General features: G+C 42.9%; 1 protein-coding gene across 1 annotated transcript in view; it reads left to right on the top strand.

Moving 5' to 3' along the window:
- Nucleotides 1-24,363, top strand: part of Znf521 (zinc finger protein 521) — a 286,221-nt gene that overhangs the window by 241,143 nt on the left and 20,715 nt on the right. Inside the window, exons 6-7 of the mRNA XM_059246530.1 lie at nucleotides 14,970-15,101; nucleotides 17,448-17,563. Coding sequence (XP_059102513.1) covers nucleotides 14,970-15,101; nucleotides 17,448-17,563 — 248 coding nt within the window. The remainder of the gene's footprint in view (nucleotides 1-14,969; nucleotides 15,102-17,447; nucleotides 17,564-24,363) is intronic.

Below are 24,363 nucleotides of genomic sequence, written 5' to 3'. Positions count from 1 at the left end.
TTTTCTGGGAAACAGGCTATGGTCTGGAGATTAACTGAGCATTTGTTTATATAGGCCCCTCTGCTACCCCATGAACACACTTTAGAAACTGTGAAAGATATATAAACATAAGCAGTAATCATTAAGCTTACAGTCATCCCCAGGCAGAGGTGAAGGGAAGGGAGTGTTGCACAGAGCTAATGGGAAAATGAAGAGTACCCTTATTATGGGGCAAAAAGAGAAGGCATGAATTTGATGTGCATACAGACTTCATTCAGCCACTTGTGCTTAAAAGTTGGTTTGGGCCTGCTCACCAGAGCCTGGTGTCTCTCAGTAGATGAGGTTATGTTTAGAACTAAGTGAGTGACTTCTGGGCCAGCATGACTGCTCTGATTTGGAGTTTCCCTGCAGTTATCACTGTAAGACAAAATGTCTAACCTCCACAGCAAAGGAGAGAGGACCAGATTCCGAGTCCCGTGTCTCTCCTGTGCCGCCCCCTTTCTTCTTCCTCTTCCTCTTCTTCCTCTTCCTCTTCTTTGTCTTCTCCTCCTCCTCTTCCTCTTCTTCCTCTTCTTCTTTTCCTCCTCTTCTTGTTTGGCCTGGGCTTTCCTTTTGGTGGTTGTCCCATGATACCATCCATCCTCTGGGTAGAGGGACAAAGGGACCACAATGGTTGTTAACAGCAGTTACCCCTCTCTTCAGTCTCCTAACTAGTTAACTACAATCGGGTCTGATTCTCTGAGATTCTGCGTTTCATTCCTCTGTGTGTATGCTTGTGTATATTCATGTTGGGTGTGTTTGGATACACACACGTAGGTGAGGGTCCTGTACTGTGTGCATGTATATGAAGGCCCGGAGGAAAACCTCAGGTTCCATTCCTTAGGTATGCCATCCTCCTTGTTTTGAGAGGGTATATTGCTGGCTGGGCAGCAAGCCCCAGGCATCTTCCTCCATCGCCCCCTCCAATGCTTGGCTTATATTGCCCACCACTATGCCTCCTTTTTACATGGCTTCTGGAGATCCAATACTGGTCCTTGTGTTTGCAAGGCAAGCCTTTACCAAACGAGCTGTATCCTCAGCCCTAGTTTTAATTCTTTGCAGTAGTTGGAGGCAACATTTAATTAAGTTCTCTTCCCATTCCTGAGAATGTGTTGTTATTGGGTATGTTTTCTCTACATAAATACTTACATATACTCAGTTATGGTGATAAGTTTAAGATAGACTGAAAATATTTACTCGGCTTAGTTTTTTACACATTTGTATGATGCATTTAATCTAGATTTAGTGACTGATTTGAATGTTTGAACTGCCTTTTCTCCAGTGTACAGGGACAAGAGATAATTGCTTGTTGGTACAGACCAGGTCTTCCCGTTATGCCACCACACTGCCCAATGAATTAGCTTTCCTTTAGATTGTTGAATGTAAGAACTCCATGCTGATCTCTGTCTGTCCTAGACTTTTGTGCTGTGCTTTTCCAAGAAAAGAAACTGGTCGATGTGAGTCAAACACGGCATTCCTTCAGAAAGAACACAGGCTTGACAGTTGTAGGCATCCCTATTCTATTGAGACAGCTTGTGACAGCATTGGAATTCTATGCTGATTGCATCATGCACGATGGGGCCAAAGTGGAGCCTATAAATATATAAAATGTGCAAAGCTTTCAATAGGCAGTTAAGTGACATTATCTCTATAGAGTTCCTTCTTGTGTGAGGAGATTCATTATCTGCCTCCGTTATATTGACACAGTGTACGGTATTTAAAATTTTAAGACAGATCTTGAATGAGCTGCTTCCGGTTTTAGAAAAATTGTCATAAAGATGGGGGATTAAAAATTTATTGTGCCCAAAGCATCTTTATAATTTGGCATTATAGTCTGAGAAATATTTAATAGCTTTGCATAAAGTAATATAAGAAACTCTATCGAGAAAGAGCTACTGATAATTACCATGTCTCATTCTTCATTTAACAGATAACACTTGTAAGTAGCCCATGCTTTCTGGTGAGCTCTGTTTCCTCCACAGTCGTTAGTTTTTGACCTAAGAGAACCCCGAAAGGTGTTTATTTCTTCACTATACTTCAGAAGAAGAAAGGGCACAGGGGTCTTTGTGCCATGAGCCATCTCCCTTTCGTCCTTTGTCCTCCTCCTTCCCTTCCTCCTTCCTCTCTGCCATCATCACCATGCAAACCAGCTCTAGCATTTACATCGCTCTTGACTGATGGGAAACAGCAGAAGGAAACAAAATTAGGATGAGTCGTTGGTATGCCAGTAACATCTTGCCTTCAGCATGGAGAATCTCGACATGCTGATGCATCCACAATGATGCCCAAGAGAGAAACGCAGGCGAGGAGCACATTGCACTCACCAATTTCCCACATATATGTAAGCTATATGCTTTAGAAAATGCATACAGTCTTGGTATTTGCCCAAGTACTCAATTTAGAATGATTCAACTACTTAAGGAAGTAAAGGTCAGTATGGACAAATCAAGTTGGTCTTTGTTTCTGAATAATTCTAATTCTATAAAGGAGCCCTTAAGCTCAGCTTCCACAGGGGTTCCAGTGACAGTTGAACCAAATCATTGGTTTACTGCCATTGTGGCGACATCAGTATTCAGCCAGTAATTCACAAGTGATACGATCAGGAATGTTTCCTTCTTTCAGATTGACAGAGCAGACCAAATTGGAGAATCTGGAGATGGGGGGACTTTAACTCTCCATTACCAAAATTTTCAGTTCTCCAGCAGGTCTTACATAGTAGCTAAAACTTTGCCTTTCTGATGGGGGAAAAGAACTTGGAGACTGGCTTGTTTAGGACAGGGGGCTTGAGATGGAGTGAATAAATTCAACCTTTGATTAGTCTGGGAAGAGGGGCCACATGGCATAGAAATATGCATGCAGCTTCATGCACAGCAATAAGAAAACAATAACTTTGATTAACAATGCAAACTTCTGTACTTGAGGAGAGGTTGTGTGTGAGTGTGTGTTGTATGCACATGTACACATTGTATGCAAGTACATACACCCATGCACACAGATAGGAAATGTAGAGGTTGATGTTAGAACTCCTTCCTCGATCATCCTCCACCTCAGTGCTTTGAGACAGGGTCTCTCGCCGAACCTGAAGCTTGCTTTTTTGGATAGAGTGGCTGACCAGCAAGCCTCTGGGTTTCACCTCTCTCTTTGCCGTCCCACATCCCCATCCCTAGCAATGGGCCTGGTTTGAATATAGATGCTGAAAATACAATCTCAGACCCTCGGCTCATCTTGTAAACCCTTTCTCTAGTGAGCTATCTTTCCAGTTGCAGAGTCATTTATTTTTTTAAATAAAGGTTTGATGGACCCTTGGAGTCCTGGGCTGAGGGATGCTTGAATTCTTTTGTTGGTCATAACTGTAACACATCCCCATCATGGGCATACTAGTTATATTATCTCTTGTTTCAATCATTTCTCATCATTTAGACAAGTCCATACTTACCTTCTCTTTAGGACCTCCTCCAACCTTGAGATCTCCAGTTTTTAGCTGAGTAGATGAGTTTATCCTGTCTTACTCTCCAACACTTTCCTAATTTACTGATTCAACAATATTTTACATTGTTTGAAAAGCAAAATGTCCTCGAGTCTGTCAGGGTACTTGAGCGGGTCAACAGTACTCTATTGTAAAGTGTTTATTAGAGTATTTCTTGGTAAGTGGATGATGGCAAAGAGTGTCCAACCAACCACCCTGTGCCTTTACAATACTGTTTGCCACACTGCATTTTGATTTCTTTGAACACTGGGAACATTTCTTAGTTTTGGAAACACGGAATCACCTTAGAGTAGCTTTACGTCATCCACCATTTTTCTCAAGTATAAAGGCTTCATCCAAGACATAGCCTGCGAAAAGGTCCTGCTGCAGATTCCCACACTGCACACCGGGTTTTCTTTTAAATGTGTGGCTGCAGTATTTTCCTTTGCTGATATATTTTGACATCTCCTTGTTGTGACCCGCTGTTCTCTTTAATTGCTTATTGTTATTAATTATATAGTGGTGGTGTAGTCGGCTGCTTGAGCCACTTGGCTGTAAAGAAATCCATTCATCATTATTGCTGTTGGAGCTACAGAAAATTGCCAGCATTCTGCCCAGAGATGAATGCTGTGTGCTCGCATCCAGTAAGATTTGGAATGTGGACCAAGTCTTTCTGTCTGCTGCACTTCTCATCTGGGCTGGCAACACTTTTCTTTGCTCTGTCTCTGTTGTTACTTCCGTTTTATTTCATTGGTTTTGTTTAGTTCTGCTGCTCTAGTCCCTGGTTACCTGCCTTTTCAGTGGAGTGGATGTGTTCTCAGTACCCCACTCTGTGTCCGGTCTGAACGGCCACCTTTGTTTTGCTCCCCATGACCTTCGCTGTGAATATTCCCTCTCGAGAGTTTCCTGGTCACAACACTCCTGCTTTCACAGCTTTGTTACTTATGCATCTCAGGTTAAATCATTGGTGCTGGTTGGGTGTTATTTTGATCCCCCACCTTTCTGAGAAAGTGATCATGATAGTTACCCTTAAAAACAATAAGGCCCCTTACTCAGTCAGTCAGCGATCAGATGCGCTTAGACTCTTCGGTATGTGCAATGGATGGATGGATGGATGGATAAGTACATGTGCTAACCTGAGGCTGTGGGTTTACCCACATCTTGTTACTTCCTGGCAGCTGCAGCTTCTTGAAGTCTGGACGTAATTTAGGATACACAACCCCACAGCTGCCCGTGCCTCATGGAGCAGCCAGACCAGTGTGCCCTCTGCCTGCTGGCGGCATGACATTAAATTCACACTAGTTAAGCTAACTTAAATTGAGCCTCCTTGAACCTTCCTAAATAAAACTAGTGGCCTTAATTACAGTCAGGCAATTTAAAGGTTATGGAGCTCTAACTAGTACCGCAGTATATCACTTTAATAATGCACAGGAAAATTTCTCTGAGGGGTGGCATCCTCTGATTAGGAGAATGCAAGTTTCACATTTCCAATAAACTGTTTTTAGAAATCTTACTGAGTTTATGGCGCCATTACCTTCTTCTGTTTTTCAAGGCCAAGTTCCTGAGGTCACACCAGGAGAAGATAGATAAAAATGCAGCTCGTTTAGGATGCATATAGGATTGTGATTTTTTTTCACATTTGCTGCTTCCTGGTTTCCTAACATTGCTTGCAAGTGGAAAGGGGCTAAGTCCTTGGGAGTCAGAGAGGACAGACGGACAGACGGACACACACACACACACACACACACACCTTCCCCCTACACATGCCATCACAGACACAATTTGTGGTTTGGGATACATTTAGATTTTAAACACCATAGTAAGCCAAAGATTTCATCTCTGCAGTAAGTAATCAATCAGATAGTTTCTTATGAAATAGTTTCTTACAAGGATAATTAGCTTCAAAAATGCCCAAGTAGAGGTTGGAGAGGTGGCTAAGCAGTTAGAGCACTTGCTGCTCTTGCAAAGGACTCAGGTTCAGTTTTCTTCAGCAACATGGTGGCTCACAACTGTCTGTAACTCCAGTTCTAGGAGATCGGACACCCTCTTCTGACCTCCAGGCACAAGGCATGTGTGTGGTGTCCATACATACATGCAGGAAAACAGTCACACACATAAAGTAAGACTAATTCCATCTTTAGTACTGGCGCTATGGCTTAGCGGTTAAGAGCATGTGCTGCTATTCCAGAGAGGACCAGAATTTGATTCCAGCTCCTGCATGGTATGTCTGAACATTTACCTGTCACTTCTGCTTCAGCTGGCACCTGTACTCATGTGTGCCTACCCACAGATGCATACACATAAACATAGTTAAAAATGTTTTAAGAATACCCAACTGTCTTAAACCTGCAGATACTCAGGATAACATTGCAGAAGCTATCAGACCTCATTCCATCTCTTTGTCTGATTTGTATTTCTTTTGCTGTCTTGTTTTTTTTTTTTTTTAATCAGCAGCAGTAGCAGGCTGTGCTTTCTAGCAAAGATAAACAGCTTTTCAGTGTTTAGAGACTTTTTCCACATAGCTAATGGCTTTATGCCAAGCAGCAGAAGATTTTTTTTTTTAAGAAGGAAAAGCAGAGGCCCTGACCCTTGCTGGAAACTCAGCCCGGCACTGCAGAAACATTCCTAATGCGGCCCATGTCTGGGCCACAGTTCCTATGGCTGGCCCACCACCGTGTGGGGTAAGGTTGACAGCTGCACCTCTCAGTTCTCAAAGATGTTTTCCCCACAGACTTAACATGCGGCAGGTTGCTGCATGAACTGTCCTCTTCCAATTTTACCAACGTGTGTTTGAGATTTCTTTCTTTCTTTCTTTCTTTCTTTCTTTCTTTCTTTCTTTCTTTCTTTCTTCCTTTCTTCCTTCCTCCCTTCCTGTCTTCCTTCCTGTCTTTCTTTCTTTCTTTCTTTCTTTCTTTCTTTCTTTCTTTCTTTCTCTCTCTTTTTTATTTTATTTTATTTTGCTTGCTGTTTTTTGGTTTGGTTTGTTTCAGTACTGGAAGGTAAATTTCCCTGTGTTGCTGCCAGTAGAAAAAGATCCAGATGCAAAGACATTAAGAGTTAGGTATTTGATGTCAAACAAGAGAATTCCATGGGCTAAGGGCATGATAAATCTATATGACTGTTTTAACTAATTTAAAGAATGAAACCTTGTCATATAAGGGTATTAATTTTAAGAAAGCTTGTTTAGGCCCTCAGAGATAGTAAACTGTGTGTCTTGTAGGCAGGGGAACCTAAATTCAATCTCTGGAACACATGTGTTTTACCAGGCATGGTGACACATCTTTATAACCTTAGGACTAGAACACATGTGTAACTTCAGGGCTAGAGAGGTGAAACAGATCCCTGGGACTAGCTGGCCCACCACCTCTACTTAGTAAGTTTCCAGTTAGTCAAAGACCCTGTCTCAAGAAACAAGGTACATGGAGTTCCTGAGGAACCCAAGGTTGACCTCCGGCTTACACACACACACAAACACAAGTACACACAAAAGCACACATGCACACCTGCACTCGTGCACACAGAAACACATATGGCCATACAAATATACACCAAGAAAGAAAGAAAAAGAAGGAAGGAAGGAAGGAAGGAAGGAAGGAAGGAAGGAAGGAAGGACAGACACTTGCTTATGTATCATGGCATACAGTATAGAGACTTCTCTGTGACCTGTGTGACTCGTGTACCCTGTCTGTACCCTGTGCGTGACCCATGTACTGTTCTGGGGTTGGGGTGTGGATCAGTGAATTAAGCATATCCTTCCGCATCCTGCAATACTGTACGAACTGGAGGATAATGCAACAGAAGACCCAGTGCTTCCTTAGTTTGAAGATGCCCTGGGCCGCCATTCAACTCTCCCTGAGGACAGTGAAGTACATTCTTAAGTGGTGAAGACCCTGTCTCTGATGACACAGAACACACTATGCAAAATGCAAGTCATGGTTTTGAACTTGGCCTTGGGTCCTTCTATATTTTCTCTTGGAGAGAGAGAGAAGGAGAGATAGAGGGGGGCGGGGAATATCAGAGAAGCACTCAAAATAAGGAGAAACTTCTTCAAAAAAAAAGTTCCTTTCCAGTGCCCTCTTCATGGAAACTGGATGCCTTCCTTCCCACCTGGCACAGTGGAAAAGACTCAGCCAGTGCACTGTTAACAAGAAGCCGGATTTCTGAGAGCAAGAGGTGTCTATGCAGACCTCACAGGAGCCTCTCAGGCCCCACTGTTCTCCCCACTCCCCACCTCGCACTTGTTTGCATGGATATTGTTCTTCTGTGTGTGTGTGGGGGGGGGTAGATAGATGTCCATGTGTGAGGGGACCAGAGCTCAGCCTCAGGTGGTGTTCTTCAGGAGCATTCACCTGTCCTGTGAGACAGAGTCTCTCCCTGGGACCTGGGGCTCTCTGATTACTCTAGGCTAGCTGGCCACTAAGCTCCAAGAATCTACCTCTCTCTACCTCCTTATCACTGGGATTAAAAATACGTGCTTCTATATCCAACATTTTTAGAGAATTTTTAAGTGCTGCTCGACACCCCCCCCCCCGTGTGTGTGTGTGTGTGTGTGTGTGTGTGTGTGTGTGTGTGTGTGTGTTACTCACAACAGTTCCAGGTTCAGATGCCCCCTGAGATCTGGTGTCAGATCTCCCTGTAGCTCAGGTTACAGGCAGTTATGATCCTCAGAATATGTGTGCTAGAAACTGAACTCAGGTCTTCTGCAAGAGCAGTGTGAACTCCTAAGCACTGAGCCTGTCTCCAGCCCTTTGCCTGACTTTGTACCTGGGTTCTGGGGAATCAACTCAGGTCCTCGAGCTCGTGCAGCAGACACACTGACTGAGTCATCCCCAGGCCTCCGTCCTAAGAAGTATGCACTAAACCTTCTTCTTCGTGTGCTTAACGATGCTTTCTCCTGGGTTGGGGGCTCTCTACAAAGTTTCCTGGGAACTTTTCCCATAACTTCTGTTGTTTAACCAAAGCATTTAAGAGCAAAGTTCTCTCCTTTTAAGTCTGTTTGGTAGCACCATGATTTCACTGAGACTTCAGCTGTGAGGGCCATGTTTAGATTCATAAGGAAGAAAAGACATTGCTAGAGGTGCCAGGGCGTTAGTCAGATTGCAGAGTTATCTTAGTCTGTGTGCTCATCCCAGCCCCCACTTGTGCCAAAACAGGGCTGCTGAGTCCTCAGGTTAGAGGACAGCCACCTTTTCAGGGTTTATTGTTTATCATTTAAACGACATCCAGTGTTTTCCTCCTCCATGAGCATATTCTAATAGGTATTCATCCACACAACCAGCAATAATAGCCGAGGCATTGGATGATATTGCATCTCAGAGCATCTAAAATCCCCCTGCCTGCCTTTCCCACCCCTACCCACCTGGACCCCCTGCTGGTTTCCAAGCTGCTGATGTTTATGGGGCTCTAGGCAGCCCCTGGGCTCTTTAAAATCTTCTGGGTGCTATGCAGCCTACCCCAGTTGAATCGTTTCCTGCTCCTGTCCTGCTGATAATGAGAAGTTCAAGACAGGAAACAACAGGGTCAGTACCAATGGCTTTGCTTAGAAAGTCCAAAAGCGTTGTGGCTTTTAGACTACTGGCAAAAAAAAAGAGAGAGAGAGAATCATCAGGACCTGAGTTACATGGAGGCTTGCACCTCTCAGGTCTCTTTGGAGTACTGTTGTAGCTTGGGCATCAAGGATGCATAAACAGCATTTGGCTTTCCTTGAGATGCCGGTGGCTTAGGTGCTTTGTGTATAGAGGGTCACCATCTGGGTCACTGGCTGGTGACTCCCATTCTCAGGACTTCTTCTTTTTTTTTTTTTTGTATTGTAAGAAGTCTTATCCTTAAGATCTCACTTCCCTCTCTTAGTGGCTTAGGATTCCTGGCCGAACCAAATATCACCATATTGCCAGTGAGAAAGCTTTCAGACAGTGTCCGCCTGTCTTCAGGCAACTTCATTTCCATGTTAAATTCTTCCAGAGAATAAATAAGGCCAGACTTTCTAGCTGGTGTTAAGGGGGGAAGAAGGTCCGTACACTGTTCAGTCCTCTCCGATTCTGCCTTACTCGGGGGCTTAATGACTAATTTGCTGGCAGACTTTGCAGCCTAAGTCATGTTCTCTGCTGCCAAATTAGCACCTTGGTGTGTTTATGTTACAGTTGTGAAATATGTGTAGTGTGTAACGCAACAAATTACTGTGGCCAGAGTGCCGTGGACCTGAGAAAGAATGGGATGCCTGCTTGAGTGGCAAATTGCGGTGCAGGCTGCCTATTTTTCTAGCCCTGGTTTCCAGGGTGAGCCCGTGTAGCCGAGGGCTGGGTTTGTCGTGTCTGCCTTTGCTTTGTTAGTCCTCAGACCCCCGGCTTATAAATGTGCGCTTGGAAATTAACTCAGGGAAGAAGGAAAGCGGCGGGGCGGGGGCGGGGGTTGGGAATTGGTCTAGGGCATAGTTTTCCCAGGTTTAAAAAATATATGTGTGTAAGCATGGAGTGGTGCACACATTTGAACTGGGGGGACAAATTACAGCTGCAGGGCATTGGATTCTGAGGGTAGAGTTCACTCCCTGTCAGATCAGAGCTTTTTAAGGATGGCCCCTGTCACATGATAATGTGGCGTGGGGGTGGACTTTAGCGTATAGATTTCTGTAAAAGAGTCTGGAGGACCCTTCCAGCCCTTCTTGAGGGTAAATAGAAGGGGTTCTACTTATAAACCATTAAAATTGGTCCCCAGTAATGGCCCTAGTGTTGATGAGATGATGTAAAAAGGACCCCCAGTGATTTCTAAGATAACAGCTGCATGTAGCTCAGCCACTGAAGATTTGCTTGTAGCTTCTCTGGATTTTTGTTTTTTATTGAAGGAAAAGGTGTATAAACATGATATACATTGTAGGCTGTTGAGGGGCTGTCTAAAGCTTTTTCTGAAGTGTCAGTGGCTTGTGTTAGACTTGGTGGCCCTGTATTGTGTTTGGTCATGTAAATGGTGACTATTAGCTCTTTGCTGAAACAAAACTGATTAAGAGTTCTGTGGGTCCTGAGTTGACACTGGACAGAGAAAGAACCACTTACCTTTGAACCAGCTCTGATTGAAACAGAGTGAGTGTTTCCTTGGAGCACAAAATTCGTCACAATTTATCACGTTTCTCAGGCAATGATGTTGCACACCAATTACATATGCAGACTCATTCCTTGAAACATTTAATATGGGAGTAAATATTTACATGAGTATCAGACTCTTATGTAGACTTGATTCTTTTTTACATTTATGTTCAAACTTACATAAAGATTAGCGAATAAAAATAATTGTTTTAGCTCTGATTTCTATATGTGTGACATTATTTCTCAATTATCCTCAAGCGTCCACGGTTCTCCCTTGCAGTAGGTAGCCAGGAAAGCTATTCATCAGCCTCTAGTATGTGGTCAGTAAGGAGAAGGCCATGCTGACCTTTTATCCATGTCACTGGGCACCCACACAACTGCCAGAATGCAAGATTTGTGCATTCTGAAGTGAGCCAGGCTTGGAATGAACACTCTTCTTTGGCTGGGAAATTCGTACTCTGCTTTTATTCTCCCTTTCCCAGCACTGACTTCTGTTTCCATGTTCATATTCAGACTGGAATATGTCCCACCTGAATGCGCAGCACTTGTGTTTTTCTGTACTCCATCCTATTGCTCATTTCCTATCAACATTTTAGCTACAAAGATTCCAGTGTTGTAATCAGTCTTTATTAGTAGGGCACAGAAAGATCTCTCTCTCCCTCCCTCCCCTCTCACTCTCCCTTTTTCTCACCTTCCCTCCCTTCTCTCCTGTTCTTCCCTCCTTCAGAGTAACATGCAGAGATAAATGACACTTATTGTAGAAAGTCTGGAGACTACAGATAAGCAGAAAACATGGGATAGAAGCATCTAGAAGTTTCATCCAAAAATCCCACCTACAACTCGTCATAAAAAAAAAAAAAACAGGGCTGTGCTAGCCTGTTATAGCCTTAATGAAATATTGTAATGGTTATTAAGTCAATTGACTCTGAATCTCTTTTTAATAAATGAGTCAGACTGTATTATCCAATTACTGTCAGCTGCTACCTTTCCAGAGAGGAGAAACGGTGATTTTGATTGAATTTTTAAGCTCTTTGGCACCTTTAAAAAAGCGAAAGCAAGGTGCAAATTCTGGCTTCGGGGCACATCCCACTTGAAATTGAAATCAGAGGTATTGGTACCGTGAGCATCAACTGCAGAAACAACTCTTTCAAGGAAACGGCCTTTAATGCAGATGTGGCCCTCCACTTTGTGGGTTTTCAGTTCTTTAACAGTGAGTGCTGCTGTTGACCACACAGATGAACACAGAACTCCTGAGGGTAGATTCAGCAGGGCCTCTGGATGACGTTACTTTTGAGAGTCTCCTTGTCAAGAAGTTGTATTGGTGTTCACTTATCGCTGTCCCTCCTCAGAAGAGAAATAAAGGGTTTAGCCAGCAGTGGACATAGCTGCTCTGGCCCCTGTTGTAGCCCCTGGGCTCCCGTGTCTGAATTTCGCTTCTCAGCTGCTTGTCTCCTATTTGGGAAGATTGCGGCGACTTCAGGAGGCAAGAGCTAGCTATGAGAAATGTGTCACTGAGGAGTTAGCCTTGGGGGGTTACCACCTGCTCCGCCTCTATCCAGGGCCTCTACTTCTTGATGCTCCCAAATGGAACAAGCACATATCACTAGCTCCACAGACACAGCTGGAGCTCCAGCTGTCTTCTCCGTGATCAGCTGTGCTCCCCTAAAACCATGGTCCTCCTGGAAGCTGTTCCTGCAGGCTTCTGTCACAGTGACAACTGAGAAAGTGTCTGATTCAGCCCCCCACCCTCTTGTCGTGCCCTCGGTCCTACAGTAATGATCCGGAGTGAGGGTGGGAAGAGCATGGGAGAAGGAACAGACGAGAGGGTGGTGAGCGTTCTGTCCATCTGCAAGAGCATCCCTCTGGGCGTACTATTAGCTGAAAGCAATCGAAATGTATTTCTCTTCTACTCAGATAACTTGGAGATCCGTTTATTGGGGAAAAAACCTCACTGTTTAACCTACAAATAGAGGGAAACTGGACTTGTAATATTTTTTCAATATTATAATGTGCTTTAAAACTGTAATAATAGCTCTGAAAAATGCCTGAAAAGTGCCCCTTCGTCACTCCACAAAGGGTAGAACCTTGGAAAAACAAGTTGGTGCCAATAACACACAAATAATTCCATGACCGACTGTCGCTCTTCTTGATTCATTTGACTAAACTGAAATATTTTAACTTTTGGGGTGCTGCTTTACTCTGGGCTGGAAAAAGAGAAAATGGGTGAGGACATTTTCCTTGCACTCATACAAACATATCTTATTCACTTTTCTTATTATTTTGTATACAAAGTGTGTGTAGTCAAAAAGGAGAGTGTCACATTAAAAAGCATCTTAACTTGCATAATTCCCTTTATGTACATATAACAGTCAGCCACTGTCCCAAAGGAAAGACTTCAGCAAGACTGGTCATGTGATGTAACAGTCTGATTACCCAAGAACTCAGAAAAGCTGTGTCCTGGCTCATCCCCATGGCTACACCTGGTTGCACCTTGGTTCTCATCAGCAAAAGTAGGGAAAGAGGAGGAAAACTGTATTAATTGCTATTTTCTTGTATGCACTTATTGAGCACAATGTAGAAAAGCAGACATAATTTTTAAATGGTGTTTTGAAATTAAAACTATTTAGTATCTTCTTACTATTCAAAATGAAGTTATACAATATTTAGGAAATTTTAAAACTTGGCAAATATTTCTGGTTATATTTGATGATTCAGTGTTTCTTATATCTCTTAATGACTACAATCTGGGAAATTTGGGGGGACTTTAGGATTTAAAAGAAAGGAACAGATTTTTTAAAAAAAGAAAAGAAAGAACAATTGATCTTATCTAATCCCTAAAGCTTTTTTTATAACCCCGCGCCGTGTCAGTAGGCACAATTAAACTTCTCCTTACATAATTATAATCAAGGCTCTTGCTGCGCCACCCAAATACAGAGTGGGTTTCCATCTCCTGTGAAATGGAGGCTGTACTGGGGCTTAATTAGTGCTTTGCTCTCTCCTTGTACAAATTCCTGTCCTCTGCTTTGGAAGGCTCACACTTAAGTGAGAAGAAAGATTAGGAATACAAATAGAGTGATTTCGCTCCTAGTTAGCTAATAATAATTCGCTTTGTAATTGGACCTTCGTATTGCCAGATCCCAACCAGGGAAGCACCTATGCAGGAAGTTGCCTTTGAATTGGGGAAGTGCCTTTGGACTTTACATTTGCTGTTCCCAGGGTGTAAAGATATCTTACACTCCTGGTCTTAGTGTGTCTGACAGAGATGCCTCTTAGGAATACCTCTAACTTTTGCAAATAGAAGGCAGGCATATAGCCTAGTAAGGGCGTAGGCTAGAGTGTAGCCTCTGACTTTTGCTCTTCCTAACAAGTCATCTTGGGGATAGCAGGTGTATGTTATGTCATAGCCTGTCTATAAGTTCACGAACCCCGAGGCCAAACTGCTGGTCTCAGTTCTGGGTCCTTTAATTATTAGCCCCTCTGACTCAGAAAAAAATTCTAAGTTCTCTGGGTCACGGCTTCTCATCTGTTCAGTGGGTATTGTACGGCATTCCTCATGACTTGTTGTGAGGTTGAATGGATCTGTGTTTGCAGACATGTTTGCAGCTCGGGAAACACAGTAAGCTGTGTCATACACCAAGTTGTTAGCTTTAGTGAGGGCGATGCTGTCTAGCCAGACTAGGAACTGTTAATTTGGCAATTGTCAGCCAATCAAAACCTTTCTTCTACCATCTTATGATAGCTATGATCTAGAACTTGTCAAAAGTGAGCCTGGATCTCAGAAAAGTAGAGACGAGACAGGTAGAAGCCAGGGGCAAAATCACAACTGTCAAGCAAAGTTAGGAGATCAGTGACCTGGGGTTGAATGTGATGGGCTAGGAATGCAAAGCCGAGAAGCGAACCCTCATAGAGTGCCGTATGAACTGATGCTTCAGAATCACAGAGCGTCTTGCGGCAGTAGGAGTCCGTACTAGAGGAACACCGAGAAAACCTAGGGACAGGGATAGAAGAAGCTTTACAGTTTCTGGGCAAAGCAGAGGGGCCAGAAGCCATTCCACTTTTCTCTCTGGTCTTTCTCAGGCCTTTGGAAATATAGAGCCCATAAAATCATGATCATTAAAGTGGAGACCTTGCTATCGATACACTAAAAGCCTCAAAGTAAAATATGATTTCTGATTATCGGCTTTTAAATTTTAAATGTTTTAAATTGCTATAAACTCAATAATACTGTAAGATGGCCAGAAGCTGTCCCTGCTACTACGTGTTTAGGGATCAGGTGTGTTCTAGGTGGTGTAGTTATGCACAACTCCATGTTTATATTTGGTGGTGGCAAGTGCTTGCCATGAGGGTACCCTTGGTCCGTCACAGAGGTGGTGGGTTTCACCTTGTCTGTCGTGTGTCTTCCTCCACAGATGAAGGACTGAACCACGAGTGCAAGCTCTGCAGCCAGACCTTCGACTCCCCCGCCAAACTTCAGTGCCACCTGATCGAGCACAGCTTTGAAGGGATGGGAGGCACCTTCAAGTGCCCTGTCTGTTTCACAGGTGAGGAACTTTTCAGAGCAACATCAGAGCCTGTGTGCGTGCTCCGGCCCGCCACGTCCTTCCTCCCAACCGGGCTTCCCACTGCTTGGCCTTTTACAGCAATGACTCCTGTTCAATTTGGGGGAAGATGTTTGATTTCTGCTGATTAGCATTATTGATTGCAGTCTGCTTTAGAGGCTGAGCCGGGCGGGAAGGTTAACTGTCAGGATGAACAAATGGCATTTCAAGTTCTCATCCAAGTTTACACTTCTCCACTTGGAAAATGACGTCCACGTTGGGTTCACTCTGCTTCCTCTCGATGTTAAAAGGTTACCAAGGCCACACTGCCTTTCAGCATCTTGATGTTCAAATGAAATTGTGATCCTGGTGCTCCACATATATGTAACATCAACCTGAAGACTTTTATAACATCTCCATAAAAAGTGTGTGTGTGTGTGTGTGTGTGTGTGTGTGTGTGTGTGTCTGTGTAATTGAAATATTCCCAGACTTCTCTGAACTAGTAAACAGATTAAAAAAGATGTTTATTTCTTGTCAGATTGAATTTTAAAAGTTCATAGAACTATACAAGTTTAGGAAATCTTTCTTAGATGTTACAGTGGTACAGTTGTCAGAGATAACTACACACACAGAGAGAATCAGAATTTATTATTGGAAGCCCATGAAAGCTGAAGTTGATCATACATGTTTCTACTGCTGCCCCAAGAAGGTCAAAGCTGCTTAAAAAGTCCTCAGTGTTTATTTTGCATGTGTCTGGACTTGGTGTCCAAGTCCATCAAGAGAAAGAACGTCTGTGTAGAAGCAGAGCTACGGGTATCTTGCCCTCAAAAGTAACTTCTTTGTTTGCAGGGCAAAATCACAGGCATTGATTATTTACCCTCATAACATAGGTTTATGTTCTATAATAAAATAGAAACACAGGGCCACACCCATTCACACCTCATGCTAGTCACACCCTAAGTATGTTGATTACTGTGCCTTTAACACGGGCCTTCACACACCCATTTCATCTACTTATCCTGTTTCTTTTGTCTACTCTTCCAATTTTTTATTTTATTAAAGCTACTGTTACACTGTCACTCTGAATATGAGTTTAAAGATGCAAAGAGTCAAGAACCCAGGTCCTATGTCCAGGTACCTAGTAAGTCTTTATACAGGAAGACTGGATCAAGTCTGCACAATTAATAATAAAATAATTCTTTCGTGTTGCAGCCAGAGCCACATAAAGCATATGAAGCTGTGTGTGCAAACCTGAATAGAGATCCCACTTTTGTTGTTGCTGTTTAGCTGTGTAAGGAAGCAAAGCCGCATCAAGAACAGTATGGGTCTCTGTACAGATTGATGTGATTGTGTTAGTGTATCTTGAAGTCATTTGGAAATAACAATTAAGAAAAATCAAACCTTCCTTCCAATATGAAGCATGTTGGGTGCGAAAGGAGAGCTGAGAGGTTTTTTTAAGGTAATGAGAAATGTGATTAAAATGTATGACTCTCAAGAACAATACTGTAATATTATAGGTTGTCTGGCAATTAGAATAATTTTAATGATCAGAGTGGAGCCGAAGTCAAACGGCAGCATCTCTAATAAGTCCTTTCCCTGCCTATACAGATTAATATTGTAGATGCAAACTTTTTTAGGTCACAGTGCACCAGGCATCCATCAGAAGTCAGCTCTGCCAACCCAAACAGCGCCTCTGGCATATACAATTTAATTATTAATAGTATGTCTCCTAGGTAAACTGTTACACAGTCTTAGGGCCTTGTTTTGTAGTCATTAAAATTGAACATGTTTATATTATTGAAACCCTTGCATTCTGTGTGTAGACCGAGTTGATCTTAAAGTATCCAAAGAGAATTTACCTGCCGTTCTGCTGCACATTTATAGACAGTGCCCCAGAGTAGCTGGGGGATATAATTTTTAGCATTAACACATTTAAATGGAGAACTGTTTGCTAGCTATAACTTTAGGCAAATTCAATAAACAGGGTTTGGGCAGCCATGATTTCTTAAACTGTAGGTTGCTGCAAAGTAGGAGTCATTTCTTATGAGACAGAGCTGTATATTGAAAATTCTCAGCTTTTATTTTCAAAGATTTATAGGGGAGCAGGGCCTCCATAAACCATTGCTTTGGAGATCTTTGGGTTGCACTGGGTGCTGGGTAGAGGGCATGCTAACAAAGGCCAGGGCCCAGCCATGAGCAACTGTGATCCTGCTCTCCCCAGACGTCAGGAGCCGGCCATGCCCAGGAGGTGCGCCATTGGTTCCCCCCTGCTGCCTGTTGATGGCGACTCGTGGGCTCAGCGCACAGTGAAAGCGCAGTAACCGCGTTCCCATCTCTTTGTCATTTCAGTGTTTGTCCAAGCTAACAAGCTGCAGCAGCACATATTCTCTGCCCATGGACAAGAAGACAAGATCTACGACTGCACACAATGTCCACAGAAGTTTTTCTTCCAAACAGAGCTGCAGGTAATGCCTCCTGAGGAAGGCTGGGACTGAGCCCGCTTGGTACTCTCATAGAGCATTTTAACTATGGATTCAGAATCTCTCTTACCCTGGGCTACTCTGATGCTCTTGTATGTTTGGGGGTAAAAAAAGAAAATTAGAGACCAGATTAATAGACACCAAAATAATTTTGCCTCTGGCTGCTGTCAATCATAAAAAGAACTAGAAGAGACCTATAATTGGACCTTCTGACCCAGCATGAAAGATGTAGGGGTCAGGTTTATTGGACTGCAGGATCATTCACCTCACTTGTCATAGCTCATTCTCCCAAGTCTTGTTTTATTCATACTGTTTTCCCACTGGGAGCCATGCTGGATGGATATCCAGTCATTGTTGTCCAGAAGGTTGAACACTGGAGAGTGAGGGATGGCAGGAGGAGGAATGAAAGAAACTATACTCTTACTTTTCCAGGATGTATTTGTTCCACATCAGGCAACTGAGTAATTACTATGGAAACTGCAGCTTTTAGGTTGAAATCTGAGCAACCCAAGGTGTTGGCTTGGGCCTTGAGTGTACCCTTTACTAGATGTGTGACTGGTCTTGGTCCATGATTTCTCTGAACCTCAGATGCAATGAAAAAGAAACAAACTTCACCCTCACAGGTTGTTATAAGGCGAAAATGAAATTATAGATATAAATATAAGGTATAAGACATAAAACATGCATGTTTGGTTGCTTGGGTGACTCTCAGGAATAGAAGCTAAAAAATAGGAGTCAAGTCAAGAGGCTGAGGATGCAGCTCAGGAGTAGAGTACTTGCTGTCATACACAAGGCATTGGGTTAACCCAGGCATCATGGAAAAGTAGGGGAAGGAAAATGAGATTCAAAGAGCATGGTGACACATGCCAGCAATCCCAGGATCATACGTTCAAGGCCAGCCCCACAAACAGAAACTATGAAGTCACAAAGACATTCTGTCTCAAGAAAACCAAAAAAAAAAAAAAAGAGGAGAAACAAAGACAGAGAAACCTGGATTCTATTCTGGAATTGTTAGTAAAAGAGAAACATGGCCCTTTCCTTGCCTTTTGCGTCTTAAAAGGAGAAAAAAGAGTAAGATCTGGAATAGCCTCATGAGTAAATTTCTTAAACCTTGCTGGTTCCTGTGGGGAAAGCGGAGCTGCACTGGTATCTTTGATTATGAACATTACTGACAGTACTCTTTGGCTTGAAATGGGTGTGGGTTTGATTTCTATGCCCAGAGCTAAGACCAAGCAACACAGACGTACCCTGTTCTTGCCTACAACTCCTCCTGCCACCTGTAGGCCATCTTTATGACCCGGCTACAGGGGTGATTTTGGTGGTACAAGATTTAGAGGAGCTGTATATCAGAATGGAGAATCCACAGTTTGTCTACTCGGTTATTATTCTAAACAACTAAGTTCAGTGACATTTTGGAGCTAAATGAACCCACTGAATTACACCATAGGCAGTGAAAGAAAACTAAAGTCACTATTTAACATTTTATTACTTCTAAGCACTGGATCCCATCACATGTGTCTGCCAAGTACAAGTATAGAAAATAGTCCAAGTTGTGCTTTTATCATACTAAAACAACATTACATTCCTTCTTGAAAAAAATACTGGTTTTATTGCAACATGTGTTAAGGAGTAAACCATATGGGGCTTGGTCTTTATGCCTCTGTAAAAGATCAAAACACTCAGTTGTTCTGTTCGTTAGTATGTAAAATTTGAAACAGAGTGAAGTAACAGTTTTGGATGAAAGTTGTAGACATTGTGTAGGGACTGAAGCCTGTCCCACATCTCAGTGCTTCACTAGACTTCTACTTTGGTACTGTAAGGGCAGATTCCAACCTGGAATATCTTCAGTGTCTTTCACAGAGAGAGCTCAGCACTATGGTGGTAGTGACCTGTGACCCACACTAGATCAGACACAATTAGACACATCTTTCCAAAAGAGAGGTTTCCTGGAACATACAATCTTCACTCTCTTGAAGTGTATTTCTCCAGCTCTTTGATCCTGGGAAGCCTTAACCACCTCAGAAATTTCTTGAAGGACCTTAAAGAGCTTTGGCTTATGTGGGTTTCCATCTATTGATATTTTATAGTAATCCATTACTTTCCCCTAACTTCCAGATTGAGAAGTGTGTTAAACATAGGGAGAATGGGCTGTCCACAGGGTGATGTCAGCACACCTCCTTGTAACCTCTTGAGGTGAGGAGGAGAGTGTTTACACACACAATGTCAAATGGTATGATGAAGTAGTGTTGATCTTTCAGACACCCTACAAGGATCTAGGCAACCACAGAGGTCCCCAGGAAACATCATGGTAGACATTCTAGAACGCACTGCTCTCTCTGTCCCCCTGGACACAGAGGTCCCCAGGAAGCATCATGGTAGACATTCTAAACCACACTGCTCTGTCTGTCCCCCTGGACACAGAGGTCTCCAGGAAGCATCATGGTAGACATTCTAGAACACACTGCTCTCTCCTCTACTCTGGATCTCTGTGGCCTCACGAAGGCTCTTAAGACACTTCTGACTCATTCACTCGAATTGAGCCAGAGGAGGTTTGCTGTGTGGTCCAGAGCTGTGGGACATGCGTGTTTGTCTTGACGTCAACACCAATACTCTGCCTCTGTGTGCACCATTCCTTAAATGAGAACAGCACTGATGGCTACTAAGGATAATTGTTGCAAATCTGAAATGAAATATTGACTTTATATTCAGTCTTTTGGAAAGCTGTAATCCAGCCATGGGAATATCTAAAGGTCTGTTTTCTAAAAAGCACTGGCTCTACTTTCGGCAACACTGAGAGAAAACAGATCAAGTTGACTTTCTCTAGTTTTGACAGTTTCTTTACTCTTACATTTTGACCCTAGAAGTTCATGTACCTATTCTTTCAGTACCTGTATTACCTTAGAAAGTGAAATTCATGTGGTTTTAAAATACTGATTAATATCCTGTAGAGAAAATAAATAGAAAACAGAGTTCTTTTCATTGCTAGGATGCAGGAAAATTGAACTGAAATTAAGGTTACAGTAGAAAATACTATCACAAAAATAACAGAATGGAAAGATGCAGCTAATTTATCAGCCGCTGTCCTTTGTACCTTGTTATGTAAAGAAAAAAATTTAAATTTCAAGGCACTGGAACTCACCTACTTTTTTACACCATTAAAGTTCAGAAGGGACATTGCACAGGAGTGCATGAAATTAAATCTCTAAGAACTGAAAATATACAAGAGATCTGAAAGCATTCAAATTATGTTCCTCTTACTTTGGGGTAACAATAATGGGGTAAGCATAGAATAAACATTCTAAACTGCTCAGCAGCACCACTATGGCATATCCTTCAATGATGCAGACTTGATCTTATGACATTTTCTTCACTAGTTCACAGTTAAAATATGAAAACAGTTTTTGTAGACAGTCATTTGCTTTTTGGATATAAAATCTACCTCTATGTATGTGTTTATAGATGTATATATGTGTGTTTCCTATATGTGTGAATAGATGGGTAGATAGCCGATAGAGGAAGTGATGTTAAGGAGTGTTACCACATTTTTGTGTGAGAATGCAATTACATAGACATGTATGTATATAAATACAAATATATACAAGGGATGTTCTTTCACTTGCATTACACACAAAACCAATCCAAATTTAAGTAATTCCTCCTGTGCAGTCCCTCTTCAGGAGACTGAGCACTCTGTCTTATTCTTTGAACATCTTTGGTTGTCATTATGTTTAGTCAGGCAGTCTGAACCCTCTTTCTATGGAATACCCCATGTAGGACAGGGATATACACTATTTGTTAGTGTCCAGCCCTCATCTCCAGTCAACCCTGTAATCTTGCTGACACAAAGTCCGGAGATATAGGTGTATAGTGTTTCATTCTTACTGGGATATTATCTTTGTGTTTTCCTGGAGCGCTCCCATCCACCCACACATGCAGACTCTTGTGAGAAAACCTGATGTATTAGCCAAGGCATGTGGCAAGAAGGGAAAGGTATTTGGGAATAAAAGCCCATTACTTCAACAAATAGAACTTTATATTATTTGGAAAATAAATGAATGTGTTCAGGGTTTCACGTGTTTCCCTAATAAACCACAGAGGGTTTTTTTAAGCAGAATTTATGGGGCTAGAGAGATGGTTCAGCTATTAAGAGCAGTTGCTACTCCTGCAAGAGGACTTGAGTTTGGTTCTCAGCACCCATGTCAGGCAGCTCACAACTCCCTGTATATAACTCCCGCTTCAGGAGATTTGATGTCCTCTCTGGCCTTCACAAGCCTCCATATAAATGTGTGCACATGTGAGTGCCTGCATGCATGCATGCATGCATGCGCGCGTGCACACGCACGCGCGCACACACACACACACACAATACACACACATACACACTGCACACATGCAAACAATTAAAATAGTAAAATAAATGTTCAAGGCAGAACATAGGGCTGCCGCTTTAAGAGAGCATGACGTGGTCAAGAATAGTACCCTTCGATGCACTTTGTATCCAAAGTGGTTTATGCGGTGGTGAGCATCTTAAAGATCTGTCAAATGGGTCCACTTTCTTACAGCACAGCAGTCATTCTTCAGTTGACAGCTCTGGAACACCTGTGACTGAGTGGCCGTGTTAGCCATCCTCTCCCTCCTGGCTTCTGAGGAAGTCGGCCATCACGGAGTGATTTAATGGAGACGGGAAATTCTTGCAGTGAGGTAGAACAGATTGGCCTACCTGAGCTTAGACTCTGAGAAGCTGGCGTTTCGGCTCCTTTCGCATCCAGACTGTTTTGTTACTTCACCTCTCTCCTCATTACATCGTAGCAAAGGCAGTGACTCCACACTGAGAATACGGTAGTCATCTGGTGTGTGTGTGTGTGTGGGGGGGGGGGGGGATGGGGTGTTATTCCAGACATCACTGCAGTTTAAATTTGTCAACCCCTCTGCAGCTGTTTGATTTCCCCCTCAAATCACTTTTCCAGCATGTCACCTGATTTTGATGCATATTTTTCATGCCACAGTTTTACTAGTGCTTGAGGTTTATAGTCACATTTCTGAGAGAAAAATGAATTGCTGTGTATGAGCAGGGACGAACAAGGCAACGACAGTACTGAAATGTGGCTCACTGGGTCCCTTGCTAACTGGCTCTCAGCTGGCCTTTCAGTATAGGTGCTGCAATTATGAGCTTCAGATCATCAAAGTATGTGTATTGAGGCATTTAGAGGTCCTTTGTCAATAGTCAGAATCACAAGTACACTGTCCCAGTGATGTTATTAGGTTGGGGGGAGTTAAAAATATTCATAAAAATATAATTCATATCTTACATGCGCCATGATGCCAATCATGCTGTGAGATACCAAAAATAATTCAAAATATATTTCCATTCAACTTTCAGAGGTATGATATAGGTAAATTACTCTTACATGAGATGGTATGTAATCCATTGTTAGGACGACTCCAACAGAGGGCATTGTACTCTCCAGCCCGGAAGTCCTGGAGGGACCTTCCCTGGGTTGGTAAGGAAGACGAACATCAGACAGACAGCCCTTGACCAGTGCTTCCCTGGCATCTACATTTCTAGCGCTGACCCAAGAGAGCAAAGTCAAGATCGGCCATTTTCTAGAAATAAAATCTCCATCCTAGAGATCAGACACTCCATTTTCTTAGTCTGCTGGCATGATTTTTCAGTCAGTCATGCCTTGACTTATTGATAAGCATATTTCGTCTTTATCCACAGTTGTCCCACATCTTGCATTAGGTCTTGGTTTGCTGTTTCAGCATCTGACTGTACAAGCTGGCTTCCAGGGGTCTTATTTCAAAGCACTGTGCCAGCTCCCTCCAGTTAAGGCCAAGACAGAGGGTTGTTTCCCTTGCCTCTTCACAGACAGCGAGGTGGAAAGTGGGTGTGGTTGTCGTGTTCCCTTCTACCTGACCCTGAAATCCCTCCACAAAGAGGAAGAATCGAAACTGTCTGCAGCAAATCCAAACTGAACGCTTGGAAAACTGTTTGGCCCCCAAGTCCATCTTCTCACAGCTTTCCTATGTGTTTCAAGTGCTTAACTTTTATATCTCATAGACATTAAAGTTTCTGTCATTATCCCCACTCAAACTATAAAAGTCGCAATCCCAACCTGCCTTGCCTACTCTCAGAGGGCCTTCCTTTGGGGCCCCAGATGGAAACGTTTGCCCCTCACTCTGTGTAGACCTGGCCCATCGGTTCTGTATCAGTCCCTGAGGAGGATAGTCTGGGAAGGACCGTCACCCCTCCCCTTCCTTCTGTTCTGGGCTGCACCCCTCGGCGCCACAGTCCTTTCGCACCGCAGAGCCTCGGCATGGCTCCTGGTCAGCCCTTAAACATATCAGGAAGACGCCAAGATTTGCAAGAGTATAAATTGTGTCAAATGAGTGCATGATTCTGGAACTGGCCCATTACATACATCGCTTCATTTCTTTGCTTTGTGGGCCTGTGGGGCTTTGGAAGCAAATTGGTACTACGGCAACTTCCACTTAATTTGCTCAGTGGTTAAATTGATCTATCTCTTTTATTTGATCGGATCTCCAGGAACCGAATCATTTGCATTGATTTATTGATTGGTGCTGTGTTTTCACCATTAGTTTTGATCACTTTCAGCTGTTAATATTGGATAATTCAATCAGGATTGATTGGCCTTACCATTGAAGGCAGAGAGTTAATCAGGTCAGACACAAAAATGGGGCATAGGTAATCTAACCTTGGTGTGACTGTTACATTATTATATATCCACCCCTGCCATGAGTGCTGGGGATTTTCTGGAATAAAG

This window comes from Peromyscus eremicus, chromosome 19 (genome assembly GCF_949786415.1).
Source record: "Peromyscus eremicus chromosome 19, PerEre_H2_v1, whole genome shotgun sequence".
NCBI lineage: Eukaryota > Metazoa > Chordata > Mammalia > Rodentia > Cricetidae > Peromyscus > Peromyscus eremicus.
The sequence above is the reverse complement of the archived record's forward strand: the minus strand, read 5'-3'. Positions and strand labels throughout refer to the sequence as shown.